At 46.5% G+C, this 16,560-nt stretch overlaps 2 protein-coding genes across 5 annotated transcripts; one reads left to right on the top strand and one right to left on the bottom strand.

The window, feature by feature from the left end:
- Window positions 1–92: 92 nt before the first annotated feature.
- LOC108128716 (sodium-independent sulfate anion transporter) lies at window positions 93–4,937 on the bottom strand. 2 transcript variants are annotated; one of them, XM_017246468.3, is made up of 6 exons: window positions 4,802–4,937; window positions 2,709–3,373; window positions 1,347–1,683; window positions 1,026–1,288; window positions 784–969; window positions 93–724 (listed from the first exon to the last, which is right to left on the bottom strand). In XM_017246468.3, the coding sequence occupies exons 1-6, from the start codon at window positions 4,830–4,832 to the stop codon at window positions 362–364; spliced, it is 1,845 nt and encodes a 614-aa protein (XP_017101957.2). In that variant the 5' UTR covers window positions 4,833–4,937; the 3' UTR covers window positions 93–361. The 2 variants fall into 2 exon arrangements, with proteins under 2 accessions (XP_017101957.2, XP_017101956.2); XM_017246467.3 differs by lacking the exon at window positions 4,802–4,937 and adding an exon at window positions 3,437–3,690.
- Window positions 4,938–6,334: 1,397 nt separating this feature from the next.
- Atx2 (Ataxin 2) lies at window positions 6,335–13,532 on the top strand. Of its 3 annotated transcripts, none has more exons than XM_043211785.2 (5): window positions 6,335–6,847; window positions 9,234–9,640; window positions 9,701–10,634; window positions 11,010–12,352; window positions 12,440–13,532. In XM_043211785.2, exons 1-5 carry the CDS (start codon window positions 6,729–6,731, stop codon window positions 12,874–12,876), a joined length of 3,240 nt encoding a protein of 1,079 aa, XP_043067720.1. In that variant the 5' UTR covers window positions 6,335–6,728; the 3' UTR covers window positions 12,877–13,532. The 3 variants fall into 3 exon arrangements, with proteins under 3 accessions (XP_043067720.1, XP_043067721.1, XP_070136864.1); XM_043211786.2 differs by lacking the exon at window positions 6,335–6,847 and adding an exon at window positions 7,066–7,218; XM_070280763.1 differs by lacking the exon at window positions 6,335–6,847 and having other exon boundaries at window positions 9,701–10,473; window positions 10,534–10,634.
- The last annotated feature ends 3,028 nt before the right edge of the window (window positions 13,533–16,560 follow it).

The raw sequence follows: 16,560 nt of genomic DNA, 5'->3' as shown, positions 1-16,560 counted from the left end.
GCCGCCCCTGACATTACTCATACGCCGCGTATGACGGTGGCACGAGGCTGGTTTTATGACTCCCGGAGATCATCTGCGGTTATCTTTATGAATTCATAGAATAATATACATAATTTTTAATAATGCATTTAGGTATTTACAGAGTCGGCCTAACTTAACAGCCACAATATATCTAAGTCTAGTAGCTAACTAACTTGCGTCTCTGCCACTTGCGCAATATCCGCTGCCGCCACTCGCATGCAAACATCAAGCGGTAACAGGCAGATTAATCTACAATTAACCCCGACCTGACGTCACTCGGCGCCGGATCAAAACAGTCAGATGCTGACTGACATCTGGAGAAAGCTGATAAGAGCAATCTCTACAGCTTCTCCTCCAGCTCCGCGGTCACTTCTCGCTCCTTCTCGGTCTGCAGGTGACTGAATAGCTGGCTGTCCTCCTGGCAGAAGCGCACATTGCTGATCACCGGCAGCATCTGCTGCACCTTTAGACTCATATTCTGCAGGATCAGTAGGACATCATTGGAGGCCATCTCCTTGGCCACGGCTATCAGCATTTCACTGAAGGTGGCGTCGAACTGCATGAAACGGGAACAATCGAGAACTACGGGAAAATCATTGTGGTACAAGGAACAAGCACTCCTCAGCTCAGAGCGAAGGCTGTCCACTCCCGTATAGTAGACATCCGTGCGGGGCACCACATGCACATAGTAGCTGGACTCGTGCTTAGGGAAGAAATAAAAATTAAACCTAATGTTTTGAGGGATGCGGTCTAATGTCTCACCTTTTTCAAGGCCACTTCTATCTTGGGATTGCCCAGGCGCAGCAAAATAAACACCATGCTGAGAATAATGCCGAAGAGCAGGCCCAGCTCCACACCAGCCACAAGACAAATAATGAAGCTTCCCACCCAGCTAAAGAAGTCCTTTTTGTTGGTTTGCCACAGCTCCTTGACGGGCGCCAGATCAATCTGAGGGATAGTGGGAGTTATATTAAAAGTTTTAGCTACTCTCTGGCAATACTAACCATAAAGATAACCGCTGCAATAAGTACGGCAGATAGCGAGGCCTTGGGAATGTATTGGAAATAAGGAGTTAAAATGCTCAGGGCGGACAGAACAATCAATCCGGTGTAGATGCCAGCCATGGGGGTGCGCACTCCGGAAGCCTGACTTACAGCCGAGCGGGTGAAGGCACCACATGTGGGCATGGCACTAAAGAAGGAGCCGGCTATGTTGCACAAGCCCAAAGTCAGCATCTCCTGCGAAGCATCCAAATTACCATCCTTAACTAAAAAATATATAGACAATAGTAAGAGTAAGATTTAAAAAATATTGCGTATACGCACCAAAGGCCTTGGCAATAGCCACGTTGGCCAGAACAGCTACAATGGGAACCACAATAATGCCACTGCCCAGCTCATGCAGGATATCCGTGAAGACATAGGTGCGATTCTGGTATTCGAAGGCGAAGGGGGGCAGTTTGATCGTGGGCATGGCGGAGGACACTTTTGAGGAAAGGGCGAAGGGAACCGCCTCCATGGAGCTCTTTTTCACCCACAAGAAGACCAAAAGTCCTGTGAAAAAGACCACCAAGGCATTTCTGGAAATGCTAATGTACCACAGAATCTTTTTTAAACGACGAGTGACGGCTGTGTCCTGACTGAACTTGACCTGAGATAGGAGCTAAAAGAAGAATTAATTTTTAATATATTGAGTTATTTAAAAATAATATCACAAAAATAAAGAAGAAACAATAAATGAGCTTGCAAAACTTTCCAAACAGGTTTATGGCTGTTACGTTTTTCATAAGAATTTTAAAACCAGTGCCCATAACCAGTGATAAACAAGAAAGCAAAGCTAACTTCGGGCGGAGCCGAAGTTGATATACCCTTGCAGCTAAAACCAGATATATATCGCAAACATCGGATATAGTTGGCCGATCCTTATGATTACACCATAATAAAACCAATTAATTACAATAAAAAATCTAAAAAAAAGTCCCAAGCTTCTATCTTCAAAAATACGAAAATTGATATTTCTACCAAATACTATTTCCGATCGTTCAGTTATATGGCAGCTATAGGATATAGTCGGCCGATCCTTATGAAATTTTGTAGGTCGGATTAACTGACCAAAAATATAATCTGTACCAAGTTCCAGCTTTCTATCTTCAAAAACACGAAAGTTGGGTCATTTCCGATCGTTCAGTTATATGGCAGCTATAGGATATAGTCGGCCGATCCTTATGAAATTTGGCATGTCGTAATGTTTTGCCAAAAATAGCTCACAGGTCATTTGATAGCTCAGGTCAATTTGAACTCTCTAACTCTAAAAACACCAAAGTCATACCATTTCCGATCAATCAGTTATATGGCAGCTATAGGATATAGTCGGCCGATCTCGGCCGTTCCGACTTATATACTGCGTGCAAAGGAAAGAAGGGTGTGTGCAAAGTTTCAACACGATAGCTTTAAAACTGAGAGACTAGTTCGCGTAGAAACAGACAGACAGACAGACGGACAGACGGACAGACGGACATGCTCATATCAACTCAGGAGGTGATCCTGATCAAGAATATATATACTTTATAGGGTCGGAGATGTCTCCTTCACTGCGTTGCACACTTTTGGACAAAATTATAATACCCTCTGCAAGGGTATAAAAATGGGGCTGGTAGGGGTTCGATTTTGTTCAAAGGTCGGACTTACCCGAAGAGAAAGCAAAACAACCATGCAGGAGATACCCATGGCCGCATCCGAGGGACGAATATTGGTGAAGAACTCGCCGAACGAGGGAAAGCCCTTTACACGAACTCCCAAGAGGTTCTTGATCTGGGCAAAGACCACAATCACCGCTGTTCCGGAGGTGAAGGCCTTGGTCACCGGTGCCGGAATGAAGCTGACAATGAAGCCAAGCTGGAACACGCCCATGGCCAGTTCCACCAGGCCGGCGAGGAAGGCCAGGACGATGACGACCTGGACGGGCTTGTCGGCACAGAATTGCAGGGTTAAAATGGCCATCAGACTGGTGGGGCCAATGGAGACTTGTGGTATCGTTCCGAAGAAGACATAGATGATGGACCCAATGAAGGCGGAGTACAGGCCGTACTCCGAAGAAAGACCAGCCAGAGCGGCGTAGGCGATGCTCTGCGGAATAATGGTGAGTCCCAAGGTGATCCCGGCAATCAGATCGGCAAAGGCTCGTTCCCTGTCGTATAAGCTTATCCAGCTTAGGAAATAGATCCTGCGCAGCAGCCAATGGGCCTCCTTGGGTTTCGAGTACTTGCTAGCCACGTCCATCTCAATCGCCTGGGCCTGGCTATAATAGTCGTCGCCATCCTGAGCCGTGTATTTCTCCTTCTCCTCGCAGTTGGCTGTAAAGGAAATTGCACTATTTTCTTAGTTGTTCCAGGCTATTAACCATCTTTAGATCCTACGATCGTAAATTGTGGACACCGTCGATTGGCCCTGCCCTTGGGGTATGCCATTGTTTCGACGGTTTTTTGGCCACAACCCGAACGTGTGCTTTCGCGGCCAACGCATTTTGTACTGATTTTCAGTTTCGGTTTCGCCAATGGCCAGGTACAATCGCTCTGCCAACCGAATTTGTTTGATTTTGTCAGGGGAATTTTTAGCATTTTAATAACAAATAAACGAGCGGCAGCAGTCCGGCTTGTCCGAAGCCCAGCCACCTTGCCGAACCAGCAAAAAACAATAAAGCGCAAAACTTTAATTGTGTGAAAACGTAATTAAGCACATACTGTATGTATATGGTTTGCTCTCGACATGGTTGTTCCCGGAACACAAGTGCCTTAAATTACTGAGATTCTTAGGCAACTATTGAGAGGGCATTATTAGAGAGCCAATACATCTTTACCAAGCTTAATTATATAGCGACTTTACGAGTATTTGTATTTGCATGTTCCGGAGCAGAAAACCAGTTATAGGTATCTTCCTCAATCGCTGTTTTGTAAATATCACGATAAATCAATTTTGTTGTAATAGGTGAAAAAATGAATGATTAATTCATTATATTCAAATTCCGGGGAAGTAAGTGAGCAAATTAGCACAATTTGTACCGTAAAGTTCCTAAAATATTACTCATCTCCCTGTCTGGGGCTTCAAATTAATAGTACAACACATAGTAGGTGCTATCTTTCGCACGAATTGCCTTAAAAGTAGCAAAAAATAAAGGAATATTTGTGAAAATTTTTTACGTATACAAGGAACCATTGTCGCATCAACGATAATAATAATAATAGCATTTGTATACCAAAATAAAATCTATAAAAAGTTCATATAGGTCGTGCACTCAACTAATCATTAACCTATAATTACATTTAATTTTTTGTAATAACTGCCGCGGAACCCCACTTAAATTAAAGCCATAAACAAATAATTATTTCATTTAATTTTGTCGCGAAATTATAATATTTGTGGTTGACGTGGTAAATATTTTTTATGCACGGGTGTTATCGGTCATGACGGACGCAAACAAAACCTCAAAATATATGCTAATTTGAAACACCAGGCCAAAAATTTTTAACAGCTTGCCGTGGCAATAGGTATTCGCTGCTAATTAAAGGGGGAGATCGTCAACTGGCATTTATGGCCAAGAGCCATTGTAAAACATCCAAAGTGGTGAATGGTGATAATCGAATAGTGCACCTGTCCGAGCACAAACTTTCTTTGGAAAATGGCGCCCGAAATCGATAGCAAAACTTATCGAAAAGGATATTTTTCACAGGGTCTGTTCATGAACAGACTTTAAACTTCACTTTAACTATCCTCTCGATACCTACCATCGAAGGATAATTTCTTTACAATCGACATAGTGCAGGTATCCACATGTAGTTTTTTATATATTCACAGGAAACTTCAGAATCAAATATCCCGCTTATCCTTGTCTCTCGAGGTGGGCCAAGTGCACCGCTTCGCAATCTAATGAAAACTGCCGAATAAGCGAATATTTCGAATGATAAATAAGTGGAGACGAGCAGATTTTTCTGATAAACACGAAAAATGAAAAGAGTCAAGAAAACGGCGGCAAACAGTCCGCTTTTATTTTCTGCTCGAGATCAGCAGAACAATGACATACTTAACGCCCATTCGGCAGGCGGGCATGGGCAGGGGCAAGGGTGTTGGGTGGGGGGCGGCGTGGAGGCAGGGCACGCAAACATTGCGGAGGAGGGTTGGGCGTACAAACGAATATATAACTGAATATGTCAACGGAGTACTCCGGTAGCAGAAACTACCGAGATATCACTGATCCCAGTACTCAACTGAGATGGGGGAGGGCACTTTTTTAAATTCTCGGCTCCCTGGTTCCTCAAAGTAATTTTCCATCTCGGACTGCCGATCAATTGACATACCAAGCATCTTACGATTGATAAGTATTGTACAAATATTTTATTTTCGAATAAGTTAGGATAAAACACCCAAAATTGATCGATCAAATAGGAACTTTAATCAAGTCGCGACACCTTGTGACACCTAGCTTCAATGAATCTGTCGAATTAGAATGAAAATAGATTTGTACAACTGAAAAAAAAATACATCAAGAATTTAGATAAAGAATATATTTTCAGGGGCTTATGATTAGACATCCACAAGGTGTTAACTATCCATCAAGTGATTACATGTAGGGTTCCCGCTGCTCGGCGTGTGGGTCTGACAGATATACGGCTACTGTATATGGTCGACCATGCCACTGAGAAGCCGCTGTAAACGAGATAATTAGTAATTAGTATACAACTGATATACGAGCAGGAGGCCGACCACCTTATACAAGAATACAAAAGATGGCAAAGATTGAATTTACGGCTGACTTTGAAATGTTTAAGGTGCCACATTGTTCTGGGAAAAAAGGAGTCAGTGACGGCGCTAATGGCCTCAAGGTCGGTGGGTGTCTGGTCCTTATCTGGGCAGTTGGTAAATATGCGGTTGTTTTGCACTAACCTAAATCAGTCAAAACAGATAAACCGATCTATTTATAGGTTTAACCATATTTGTGAACTAGATTTAAAACAAATATTTTGGGAGAAGAATACCAGTTTCTTCCTTACGCCCACCAAAAATGTAGTAACAATATTTATGTTGAAAGAGTATTTTTTTTTGGCTGTTTATGTTTATTTATTTTATAAATTTCATTAAAAATAAATACAAATTTGATATATTTCTTGCTTAAACTTTATTATAATAATCTCTTACAATTTTAAATTTAACGGTAAAGTATGACCGTTTAAAAAGGCAAAAAAACGTGCTAAATTAAGTCGATTATAGAGTTGCCTCATAACTATCGATAGTGTTGCGAATGACCAACTATCGGAACTTTTCAAGCAACCTTGCTCGTTATCGCAACAGTACGCAGGGAAAAAATAAAATTAGCAACAAAAGCATATTTAGCAGCCAAGTAACTGTGCTAAACGCCGCCGATATTGCTTTTTTTGGCTAAAATAATTGGCCAGCCGAGCAGCAGAAGCGCCCGCCACGCGAATCGGGACATTGGAGCGTCGGAAAATTGGAAAATAGTCCACAACAGAGCACACCACAGCTCAGCATAGCACGGGCCAGGGAAAGGAAAGGCAAGGCAAGGCACGAAAGGGAAAAGGAAAAGGGAAAACGCAACGAACGCCACTGGTTTAGACTTCTTGTGATCTGGTGCTGGTGCTGGCAATTGGATTGGCTTTAGCTTGCTCCCCGATCCCAACCAAACCGATCCGATCTATAATGAATAACAATAGCAAGCGGAAAACCCGACCTAGCGGCGGTGGTGGCGGCAGCGGTGGAGGTGGCAGCGTCGGAGGAGGAGGTGGCGGTGGCGGCGGAGCCAGCGGCGGCATCTCAAGGTAAGAAGAAGCACCCAGCTGCATTCGCAGTCCGAAATGCGAAAATAATGAGGGGATGGGTGGGGAGCAGGAGGTGACACGGGGGCCTAGCGAAAAGAGGAAAAACATACACACACACACACCCATACTCGCACACAAGTGCAGTAGCAGCAGCAGCAGCAGCAGCAGCAGCAGTAGTGGCAGTAGCAGCAGCAGCCGCGGCAGGCTGGTTTGCTTTGCTTTTTGCTTTTCGCTGCTGTGCTGTGCCTGTGCCTGTGCTCGGTTCGCCGTCGCCCTGACAAATTGAAAACCCGCGACAACCAAAAGCGCAGTGCCGCTGAAAACTGAAAACCGAAAAGAAAGAAACAGCTCTCCGCTCTCGCGAAAGAAAGGTGAAAGCGCGTCTCGTGTCGTTCGCGTTATTTATTTTTTTTTCTTTTGCTGTGATTTGTTGTTTTTTTTGTTTTTGTCCACGGCTGGTGCAGCATCTTTGAAAACTTTCTGGAATTTTTTTTTCATTCTTAAGACTACATTTTGGGTTCAACCATCCAAACCGTAAATGCAAATGGCGCTTATATAATCGCCTGTGCCTGTGATTGTTTCTCCTCATGTGTGTTAGTGCCTCTACCTGTATGTGTATGTGTGTGTGTGTGTGTGTTTTCAGCATCGAACCTTATGCTTTGTTTACATTTCCCTTTCATAACTGCGAGGAATGTGGAAAAAATGTTTGCTGTGTATAGAACATAATTTGTTTAAAGGTTTCCGTTTTTGTCGGATTCGGGGCTCGGATTTGGGGTTCGGATCCAACGTACCCCCATGGCCCCCTACCCCCTTTTTTTGCGCTGCTGCTGCGCCCTTAAATTTTCAATTGAAATATGACTGCAGTGCACACACATCCACACTACATCCACATCCGCATTTTGTACACAGTGCGCGGTAAAAGTTACCATTGGCACGTATGCCAACTATAGTATCTGATTGTGAAGAATTCCAACAAAGTCTAGTGGATCGAATGGAGGAATATGGATACTTTTGGCCCAAACTGTTCGATATGCCCACTGTGCGGCCGATGAGGGCCACTAATAGTACGTAGATTTGTCGTGGAGATGCACGCACACGCGCTCACGTATCGTACTATATTTTTTGCTCTCCCCACTTGCTATTTTTTGTGTTTTTCCCTTTTTTTCGAATGCATTTTCTTGCATTGTCAGCATTTTGCTGTTCTGCTGTTTGCCTTTTGCCTTTCAGTTGCTGTGACGTGCGGCGGCTGCGCTGAGTTTCGTTTAATTTCGTTCTTTGGCACACTTTGCCCCTCCACTAGCCCCCCAGCCCCGCTAGCCCGCATCCCTTGCTCCACACCGCCCTAAAACCCACATCCCCCGTTTCTGGGGGCTTCAAATTTGGGTCACTTTACAATTTGCTGACCGAACGATACCGCACCACCTCGGTCTCGGTCTCGGTCTTGTTTTCCGCTCTACGTCTATGCATATTTATTCGCCATTCGGCCATGCACACTTGCATTTTGAGTGTGCCTTCGTCGCAGCCTATTTCCCGGACCGAAAACCCCCCATCCCCATCCGCCGGAGAGCTTTTCTTCTTGCACCTTACCTTATCGGCTCTCTCGCACGCATGATTCACTCCACTCTCGAGCGCAATCAATTACTTGTTTTCATTCACGAAAATGTGCACAATGCACGCTCCGTGAATCAGCCAGAGCTACTGCTGCTGGCTGGCTGGCCTGGCTACCCTCCTTCCCTTCCTATAGCCTCTGTCCACAATTCTGCCCACCCCCTGCCTCTGACGACCCGCCCACACCCACGCCCGTGCTCGCTGAGTTGTTTTGGTGGCTACGGGTGTGTGCGTGGCCGGGTTCATTGTGCGTTTCGTTGCGCATTTCACGGTCGTCGATCCTGCACGCTAACCCAAACACTGAAAACACCCCGAAAAGCACAGAGAAAAGCGTCCAGCCGAGCTCAGTGCGGCCTGGTCTGACTGGCAAGCGGGACAAAGCCAACAAAGTGGTTTCTTCCGAAGCACAAAGAGTGTGTCATTGTTTTGTGAAAAAATCCTAAAGTCCTAAATAGTTGTACACCAGTCTGTTGTAAATATTGAAAACATCTCTAAAGGTCAGCTATTAAGATGTGTGATTCCCCCATAATGCTTTGTGGAAATATGCAAATAATATATCATTGGTTTGTGCCAAAAACGGGGACTAAAACTGCGACAACATAACACACGCTGGCGGGAGGGGGGACGGGGTTCAGCAAACGAATCGATATCGTTGCCGTCCCTGAACGGCATCGAGTTTTCAATTCGGTCGCTCAGTCTGCTGTCTGCTGGCAAGAGCATGCCATGGGGCATCGATGCACGGAATATCCAATCTGTAAAGTGAAATCTTCCATTGCAGATACAACTCCAACGACAATAGCCTGAGGCCAGCTAATAACAAGTCGGGCGCAGGATCTGGTGGCGGCAACGGAGGTGGAACAGTGCGTCCGGTGGCGCAGGGCGTCTACAATAACGCATATTTTATGCACTCGGCCACGGCGCTGGTCGGTAGCGTGGTAGAAGTGCGACTCCGGTCGGGCAACATTTACGAGGGCGTATTCCGCACATTCTCTGGAGGCTTTGACATCGCACTGGAGCTACCGGCGTGCATTAAGTCCAAGAATCTGCCGGACGAGGGTAAAGTGCCCAAACACATTATATTCCCGGCCGACACTGTGGTGACCATCGTGGCCAAGGACTTTGATTCGCAGTACGCCACTGCTGGCGGCTTTCAGACGGATGGCGCCATCTCTGACAAGTGCAACGGTAGGATGATTGTCTCTAAAGTGTCTTATTAGTTTACTTATCCAGTTATCCCCCGTCTAGGTGCGCGTCTTGACGAAAAGGAGCTGGAACCTTGGGACTCTGGGGCCAATGGCGGCATTGACATAGAATTAGATACCGTCTCCAACGGCTGGGACCCCAACGAGATGTTCCGCAAGAACCAGGACACATTCGGAGTAACATCCACGTTCGACGACTCCCTGGCCTCGTATACCGTGCCGCTGGACAAAGTCGACTCGCAGGAGTACAAAGACGCAGAGGCCAAGGCTGAAGCGCTGGCCGCTGAGATCGAGAACAATCCAATGTGCCGGGACCGCTTGGATCTGGAGAATGGTGACGAGGAGGCGCTCTTTGCCGCCGTGGAAAGGCCCTCTGATCAGGATCACCGCAGCAACGATCGGGACCGAGAGAGGGAGCGAGGAGAGCGTGAGGATCGGGACAGGGACCGTGATCGTGACCGTGGCAACAAGCCTCGTGCCAACGACTTCCAACTGAGGGAGACCATGAGCAGTGACCGCTACATCACGAAGCAGCCGCGCAGCATCACCGGACCGCAGCTATCGCATGTGGGCATGTCATCGCAGGGCGGTGGCGGCGGTGGTCGAGATCGCGATCGAGACCTCATGATGCAGGGCGGCGGCATGGCTGGCGGGGCTGGCCAAGGCAGCTCTACGCAGTCCACAGCAGCTCTAATACTAGCCGGTGGATTGAAGGGCTCGGGACCAGCCGCGTCGGCCAATGCGTCCACGGACACGTCCAACAAGTATGGCGGCGGTTCGATGGTGAAGCGCAAGTCAGTCCCCCAGGGTGGCAAGGTAATCCTAACCGAAGCTCCTTTTCGTTATGTAAGTATTAACAATATTTTGTGTTTGCAGGGCGGCAATGGCAACTCGGTGGGCCAAAACAAGGGCTACCAGCAGGGCATGGGGATGCAGAATCAGTACTCGTACCAGGGTAACTCGCAGATTATGCATGGGTAAGTCTTATATAAAATGTAACCTTTGTTTGATTGGTAATAACATCAGAGTAGAGTAGACCTATTTTAATATTATACTGTAAGTAGGTAAGGATGGATCCCAAGGATGTCTTGCTTGGGGAGAGAAGTCCATTAAGAAGATATAGTAATACCCTTTATGACCTTAATCCTGTGATCAAAAAAAGTGGGTGCATGTAAATTATGAGAGTCTAGCCGCTTAGAAAAATATAGACAATGGAGACAGTGTCTATGTCGACCCTATGAAGAAGATCCCGATGAAGAGTATATGTATAAGTAGGATACCAGCTGTGAGCTCCATTGCAATTCAATCTCTTGTCCCTTATTGTAGTAAGAATTGTTTCTTTTTTCTCCCAGCTCCTCTCAATATAGAAATCAATCTCACATGGGCGGCGCATCCAAGCTTAATGGCGACTCGAATGCCAATAATAACAAGCCACTGCCCCAGCGTCCGATGCGTCAGTATCCGGGATCGCAGAGCAACTCTTCGCTCAACTACAGCGGGGAGAATCAGTCGATTGGCAAGCCAATGCATGGTCATCCTGGCCAGAACAGCAATTCGCCGCCACTTCAGACTGGTGGGCAGCAGCAGCAGCAACAGCAGGCACCGCAACAACAGCCTCAGCAGCAGCAACAGCCGCCGCTGCAGCAACAGCACCAGAATATACAAACCCAGAGGCAGAACACACAACCGGCGCGTCAGGGGCAGACGCGAGATACCCAAGTGCAGGAGCTGCGCCAGTTTGGACAGGACTTCCAACTGGCGCCTAGCAACAATTCGCCGCCGCAGCAGCAGCCTCAGCCACAGCAGCAGCAGCAACAACAGCAGCAGGCACAGCAACAGCAGCAGCGTGCTTTGCAGCAATCTGCATCACCCCCACAGCAGCAGCAGACGCCACAACAGCAGCAGCCACAGCACGTACCCATGCAGCCCCAAGTGCCTCCGCCGCATTTGCACTTTGTGCCTCAACAGCAGCTGCAGCCGCTCCAGCCGCAGCATGTGCCCCATCACTTGCAACAGAAGGGGCAACAACAACAACAGCAGCTTGTTGAGAGTCAGCATCAGCACGTGGCCAAGCAGCAGCAGCAGCAGCCACAACTGGTCCCAGATCCCTCACAGCAGCCGCAGCCCATTTACCATGCAATGCCACCGCCGCAGACCTCGCCGGTGGTTCTTGCCTCGCCGGTGTTGCTGGAGCAGGCGCCACCCCCGCAGCAGCCCCTGCCGGTGTCCACACCCAAGCCGGAAGCTTCGCCGGCTCCAAACAGCAACACTACCACGCCCACTGGCATAGTTAGTACGCCCACGTCGGCGACGATTGTGAGTGCAGGATCTGGAACGGAGAAGTCGACGCCGGCTGCAAGTACGGCTAGCAGCACGGCGACCGTGGCTACCGGCACAAGCTCCGTGGCCGGGGCTCCCAGCGGCACAACCCCGGTGGTTAAGAAGCCCTCAACCCTGAATCCATCGGCCAAGCCCTTCACGCCGCGAGGCCCCAGCACGCCGAATCCCTCGCGCCCACACACTCCACAGCCCTCACAGACGCCGGTGCCGATGGCGGGTCTGTACGCGACCACGGGTACGCACGTGCCAGCGGCGGCGGCCAACCAGCCCATATACGTGGTGCAGCCCCAGCATCCGTTCCCGCCTCAAACGCATCCGCAGGCCCAGCCACCTCGGCTACGACGTAACAACTATGGTAGGTTCGCCAAGGAATACCCAATCTCTATTTATGTTAACATACTTTTTTTTATGTCATGATTTAACGTATTCTATTACTCTGCAGCTCCGATTCCATCACAGATGCATATGTCGGCCACCGCGGCCACGGGACAGCCGCTTATGGCCGCCGGGCCACAGTTTATTCCGTACGGCCATGCACCGCCTCAGCAACATTTCCAATCGCAGGCATACGCGCCTATGCAGATGCGCGTGTACTCGGACCAGCCGCAGCAGTTGCAGTTCATGACGCAAACGCCGCAGTCGACCACACCGTCGCCGGGCCAGCCGCATCAGCAGTTCCATCCGCCACCACAGCCCTCCCCCGCCGGCGGGGGACCCCAGCCGGCGTACACGCCGCCCACACCGCAGCCCACATACCACCTGATGTGCGTGCACCCCCAGTCGCTTATACCCAGCCCATATTTCCCGCCGCCAACGCCACAGCATCCACAACAGAATCAACAGTATCAGATCGTTATGCAGCAGCACCATACGCAGTGATGGGCGATGACCAACGGGTTGACGAACTGGAGGGCTGGGGGAGAGGAGAGACTCGGAGGAGACTCCTCTGGCGGCTAACGAAAGGGGGGGCTGTACGGGCAGCAGTCGTCAAGCAACATTTGGACACACAGACACACCACAAAACACACACACACAGAACCATGAAGCATACACCACACTAGCATCCGCATCCGCATTTGCATCCGGATCCGCATCCACATCCCCATCCGCATCCGCACTAGCATCTACAATTGCATTCGCAGCAACCTTGAGTAAATGCGCGGCTTTTGTTGTCGCTCCAAGCGATATTCGCCCCACAATCCAAGCACATCCCCAACATCCAGCACACAGCATTCAGCATTTGATGTGGCAGATCACATCCCAGATCACAGACCGAATCACCAATAACACCAACAAACAAAAAACAACTAGGAAATTATAAAATACAATTAAAACAAAAAGGAAACTAGTAAATTTTTTTGAAATTGCAAGACTTCTACAGCGCACGGAAGCGACCGACAACAAGAACAACATCAAAGAGTATAAAGCAAACAATCTTAGAACACCAAACGTATGAAAGCAAATGCAAAATTGTAAAAAATTATAAAAACAAAACAAAAAAAAAAATCAAATTGTATTCCAAAAAAAAAAGAAAAGCTTAAAGCAACATCAGTCAATCAATATTAATATGAGAACAATGAGCGTTTGTGTTTGGCGTGTTTCCTGCCCCGCACAAGTCCTGCTAACCGAGGCGAACAAATTGAGGTTTTGATTGGCTACCAAATTGATACAATCACATTGTAACCGTAACCGAAAAGCAACTGAAGTCAAATCAAAAACTTGAAAAAGAGTCGAACTAGCGAGAGTCGAGTTAAGATAAGAGCGAAATTTTGTAAAATTGTTTTAAACATTATACTTTGATGTACTTCAGCGCTACAGCTATCTATAGTTTCATCGGCTTTGGCTAGCTTTATATCCTTACATGCAATATCTACATGCACCCACTGACACACTCCCTCACCCCTCTCCCACTCGCAACAACCATACACACGCACTTACACACAGCCACACTCAAGAATCCCAGAAGCAAAGCGACAGCGAAAGGCAGACACCAAAAACCCAAGTCATCATTCCAAGTTAGTTTTTCCACTGGTGCAAGCAAAGCCAGGTGTCCACAGAGTGTCCAGCATAATGTTGCATCAGGATATCCCCAAGGACGATCCGATCGAAGGACATAGCTGCGGATGCCTTTGCTTGCATTGCGGAAAATGAAAAACAATTGCGAATTTTAAGAAAGCTTCAGATTTATTTTCATCCAAATTCGGTAAAACTAATTAATTTTATTGAAATTGAATTTTGTTTTCACTTCTCCGCCTCGATTGACCTTCTTCTTTCGATAGCATTTACCAGTAATTGAAATTGTTGAAATTGAACATTTTTGCTTAAATGTTTTCCGAGCATATTCCTTGCTCTCCTTGCAAGATCTTGAGTCGAGTTTCCATTGGGTTTCAGTGCCTCCGTTGTCCCTGAATTAAAGAATTAAAAGTTAAATAAAAATCCAGACTAAATTGAAGAAAAGCAATCCGTATTAATATTTTGCCGTCATTAATCAGTTCGATTATATTTCGTATGATCTAGAAGCATCTGTTGTGGTCTGTTTTGTTTTGTAAACCTTCAAGTTTCCTTAAATGAAAAAAAAGAATATAAAAATAATAATTATTATAAATTTAAATAAAACAAAAAACTACAAAAAAAAAAAAAACAAAAACAAAAAAAAAATCCAAAAATTATGTGTATTCTTGTTTTGGGGCGTCAACGGTATGGTATCGAAATGGTGACATTTCTTTGCCCAAACTCGTCAAAATGGCTGTGATATGATTGCGAACTACATAAGGTCACAAGCCTTTTAACGACATGGTATAAGAAAGACGGAACAATCGGTTACGAAATCGCCTGCCGCCCTGGATGCGATTTTTTGGAATTCGCACGAAACTCATCAAAATGGCTGTGATATGAGTAGATAATGCAACATTTCACAGCCCCTTGAAGAGTTACGTAAGAACTGGATGGATCTTCGGTTTAGGGGGACTTCGAGAACACTTGTTGGCGCAGCTTTATCCTTTAACTCGCGACACGGATTAACGGTAGGTGATTCTTTCATCTTTTAGAATTTTAAAAAATTATTTTCATTCGGAATCTATGCTCGTTGCAATGCCCATCAAAGCTGGCTGTGATACACTTCAAATGCAGAAATATCTCTTCAGCCCTTTTTGATGACATTGAAAGTAAGATTCATAGATACGTCGCAAACGCAACCGCACACACACACACATACACACAAATAGCATTCGACGTAACCGAGACGGCAACCGGCAACTACGTAAGCGTTTAGGGCGTAATAACGGCGCTTACATGTCGCTTAGCGCACGACGTAAAGTAACTAACGTAGCGCATAAGCGGCTTTCGGCTGTTTGTGTGCGTGTTGTATCTGTGTGCGGTGCGGTGCGAGAGTGTCTGTGTGCGTGTGTTGGTTGTATCCTGTAGTTTTCCTATTTCCGGCCTTTCGTCTAATTCGTCTGAGTGGGGCGGTTGCCGAGGGAACTGGAACTGAATTCAACTGAGCCAACGGATTAAATTAGTCTCGATGCGTGTGTGTGAGTTATTTATGGATGTATGTGTGTGTGTGTGTTGCGCAGCCTTGCGCAGGGTAATCCTTCCCAGTCCGTTATCCTTACGTTTCATTTTTTCTGTATCCTTCTTTGTTTCTGTAGGTTAAGTAGCCGAAATACGTTGCATGTTGCATATGCATCGGCGAATACACACACACACACTTATACGCATATATGGGTGTGTGTTAGCGAGGGACTGCGGCCGCGACGTCGACAGCGACCACCGCCCTCTGCTGCAGCTGAAACGTCTGCCATCCAGTCTAACTGTGCTGCCCGCCGTCTGGTTTCTGTATGTGTTCGTACCCGTATCTGTGTGTCCGTGAGTCTGTGTATGAGTGCGGTGTGTTCACCCTTAACATGCCCTTCCCAGGATCTGGTGGCGGCGGCAGTAACGGCGGCAGCAACAACCACCACTATTCCGCCGAAAGTCTCACCAAAAAAGAACCAATTTTTCGAAATTGAATTTGAGTGGCAAGGATATGTGGGATGGGCATGTAGGTTTTTAGATACATTTTGGGGCATTAACCGGAACGAATATTATTCAGTTCGAATATTTCTGGCAACACTCCTGCACAGAGAAAAATGGATATTGTATTGATTTATATGTTTTAAACTTAATTTTAAATATTCTTTTTTTTTATATGAGAATTTTTGTGAGTTTTAATATTTTCTTTAACTTAACTTGATTTTATCCCTAATGAAACATTAGTAAAAAGAACAAATTTATAAATAAAAGAGTTGCTAATTGTACATATTTTAAAAAAGTATTAAAAAAGCTCATTTCTAGTGCCGATTTTTCTCTGTGTAGGGTGTTACCCAGTCGACTGATTGATTTGTGGCCAGGTTCTGTTTGTTGTTGCCGCTCCTTTGGCTCCTGGCGCTGCGTCTGCTGCAGTTTTTGCAGTCCAATCGCACAATACACATAAATACGTTCGAAAAGCAAGCGGCAGCGAGGCGACCATCCCTTATTCCACAATCTCCCACACACACACACATACAGACACATACAGAACCT

Source organism: Drosophila bipectinata, chromosome 3R, assembly GCF_030179905.1.
Source record: "Drosophila bipectinata strain 14024-0381.07 chromosome 3R, DbipHiC1v2, whole genome shotgun sequence".
Lineage (NCBI taxonomy): Eukaryota > Metazoa > Arthropoda > Insecta > Diptera > Drosophilidae > Drosophila > Drosophila bipectinata.
This window is presented reverse-complemented; position numbering and strand designations above follow the sequence as displayed.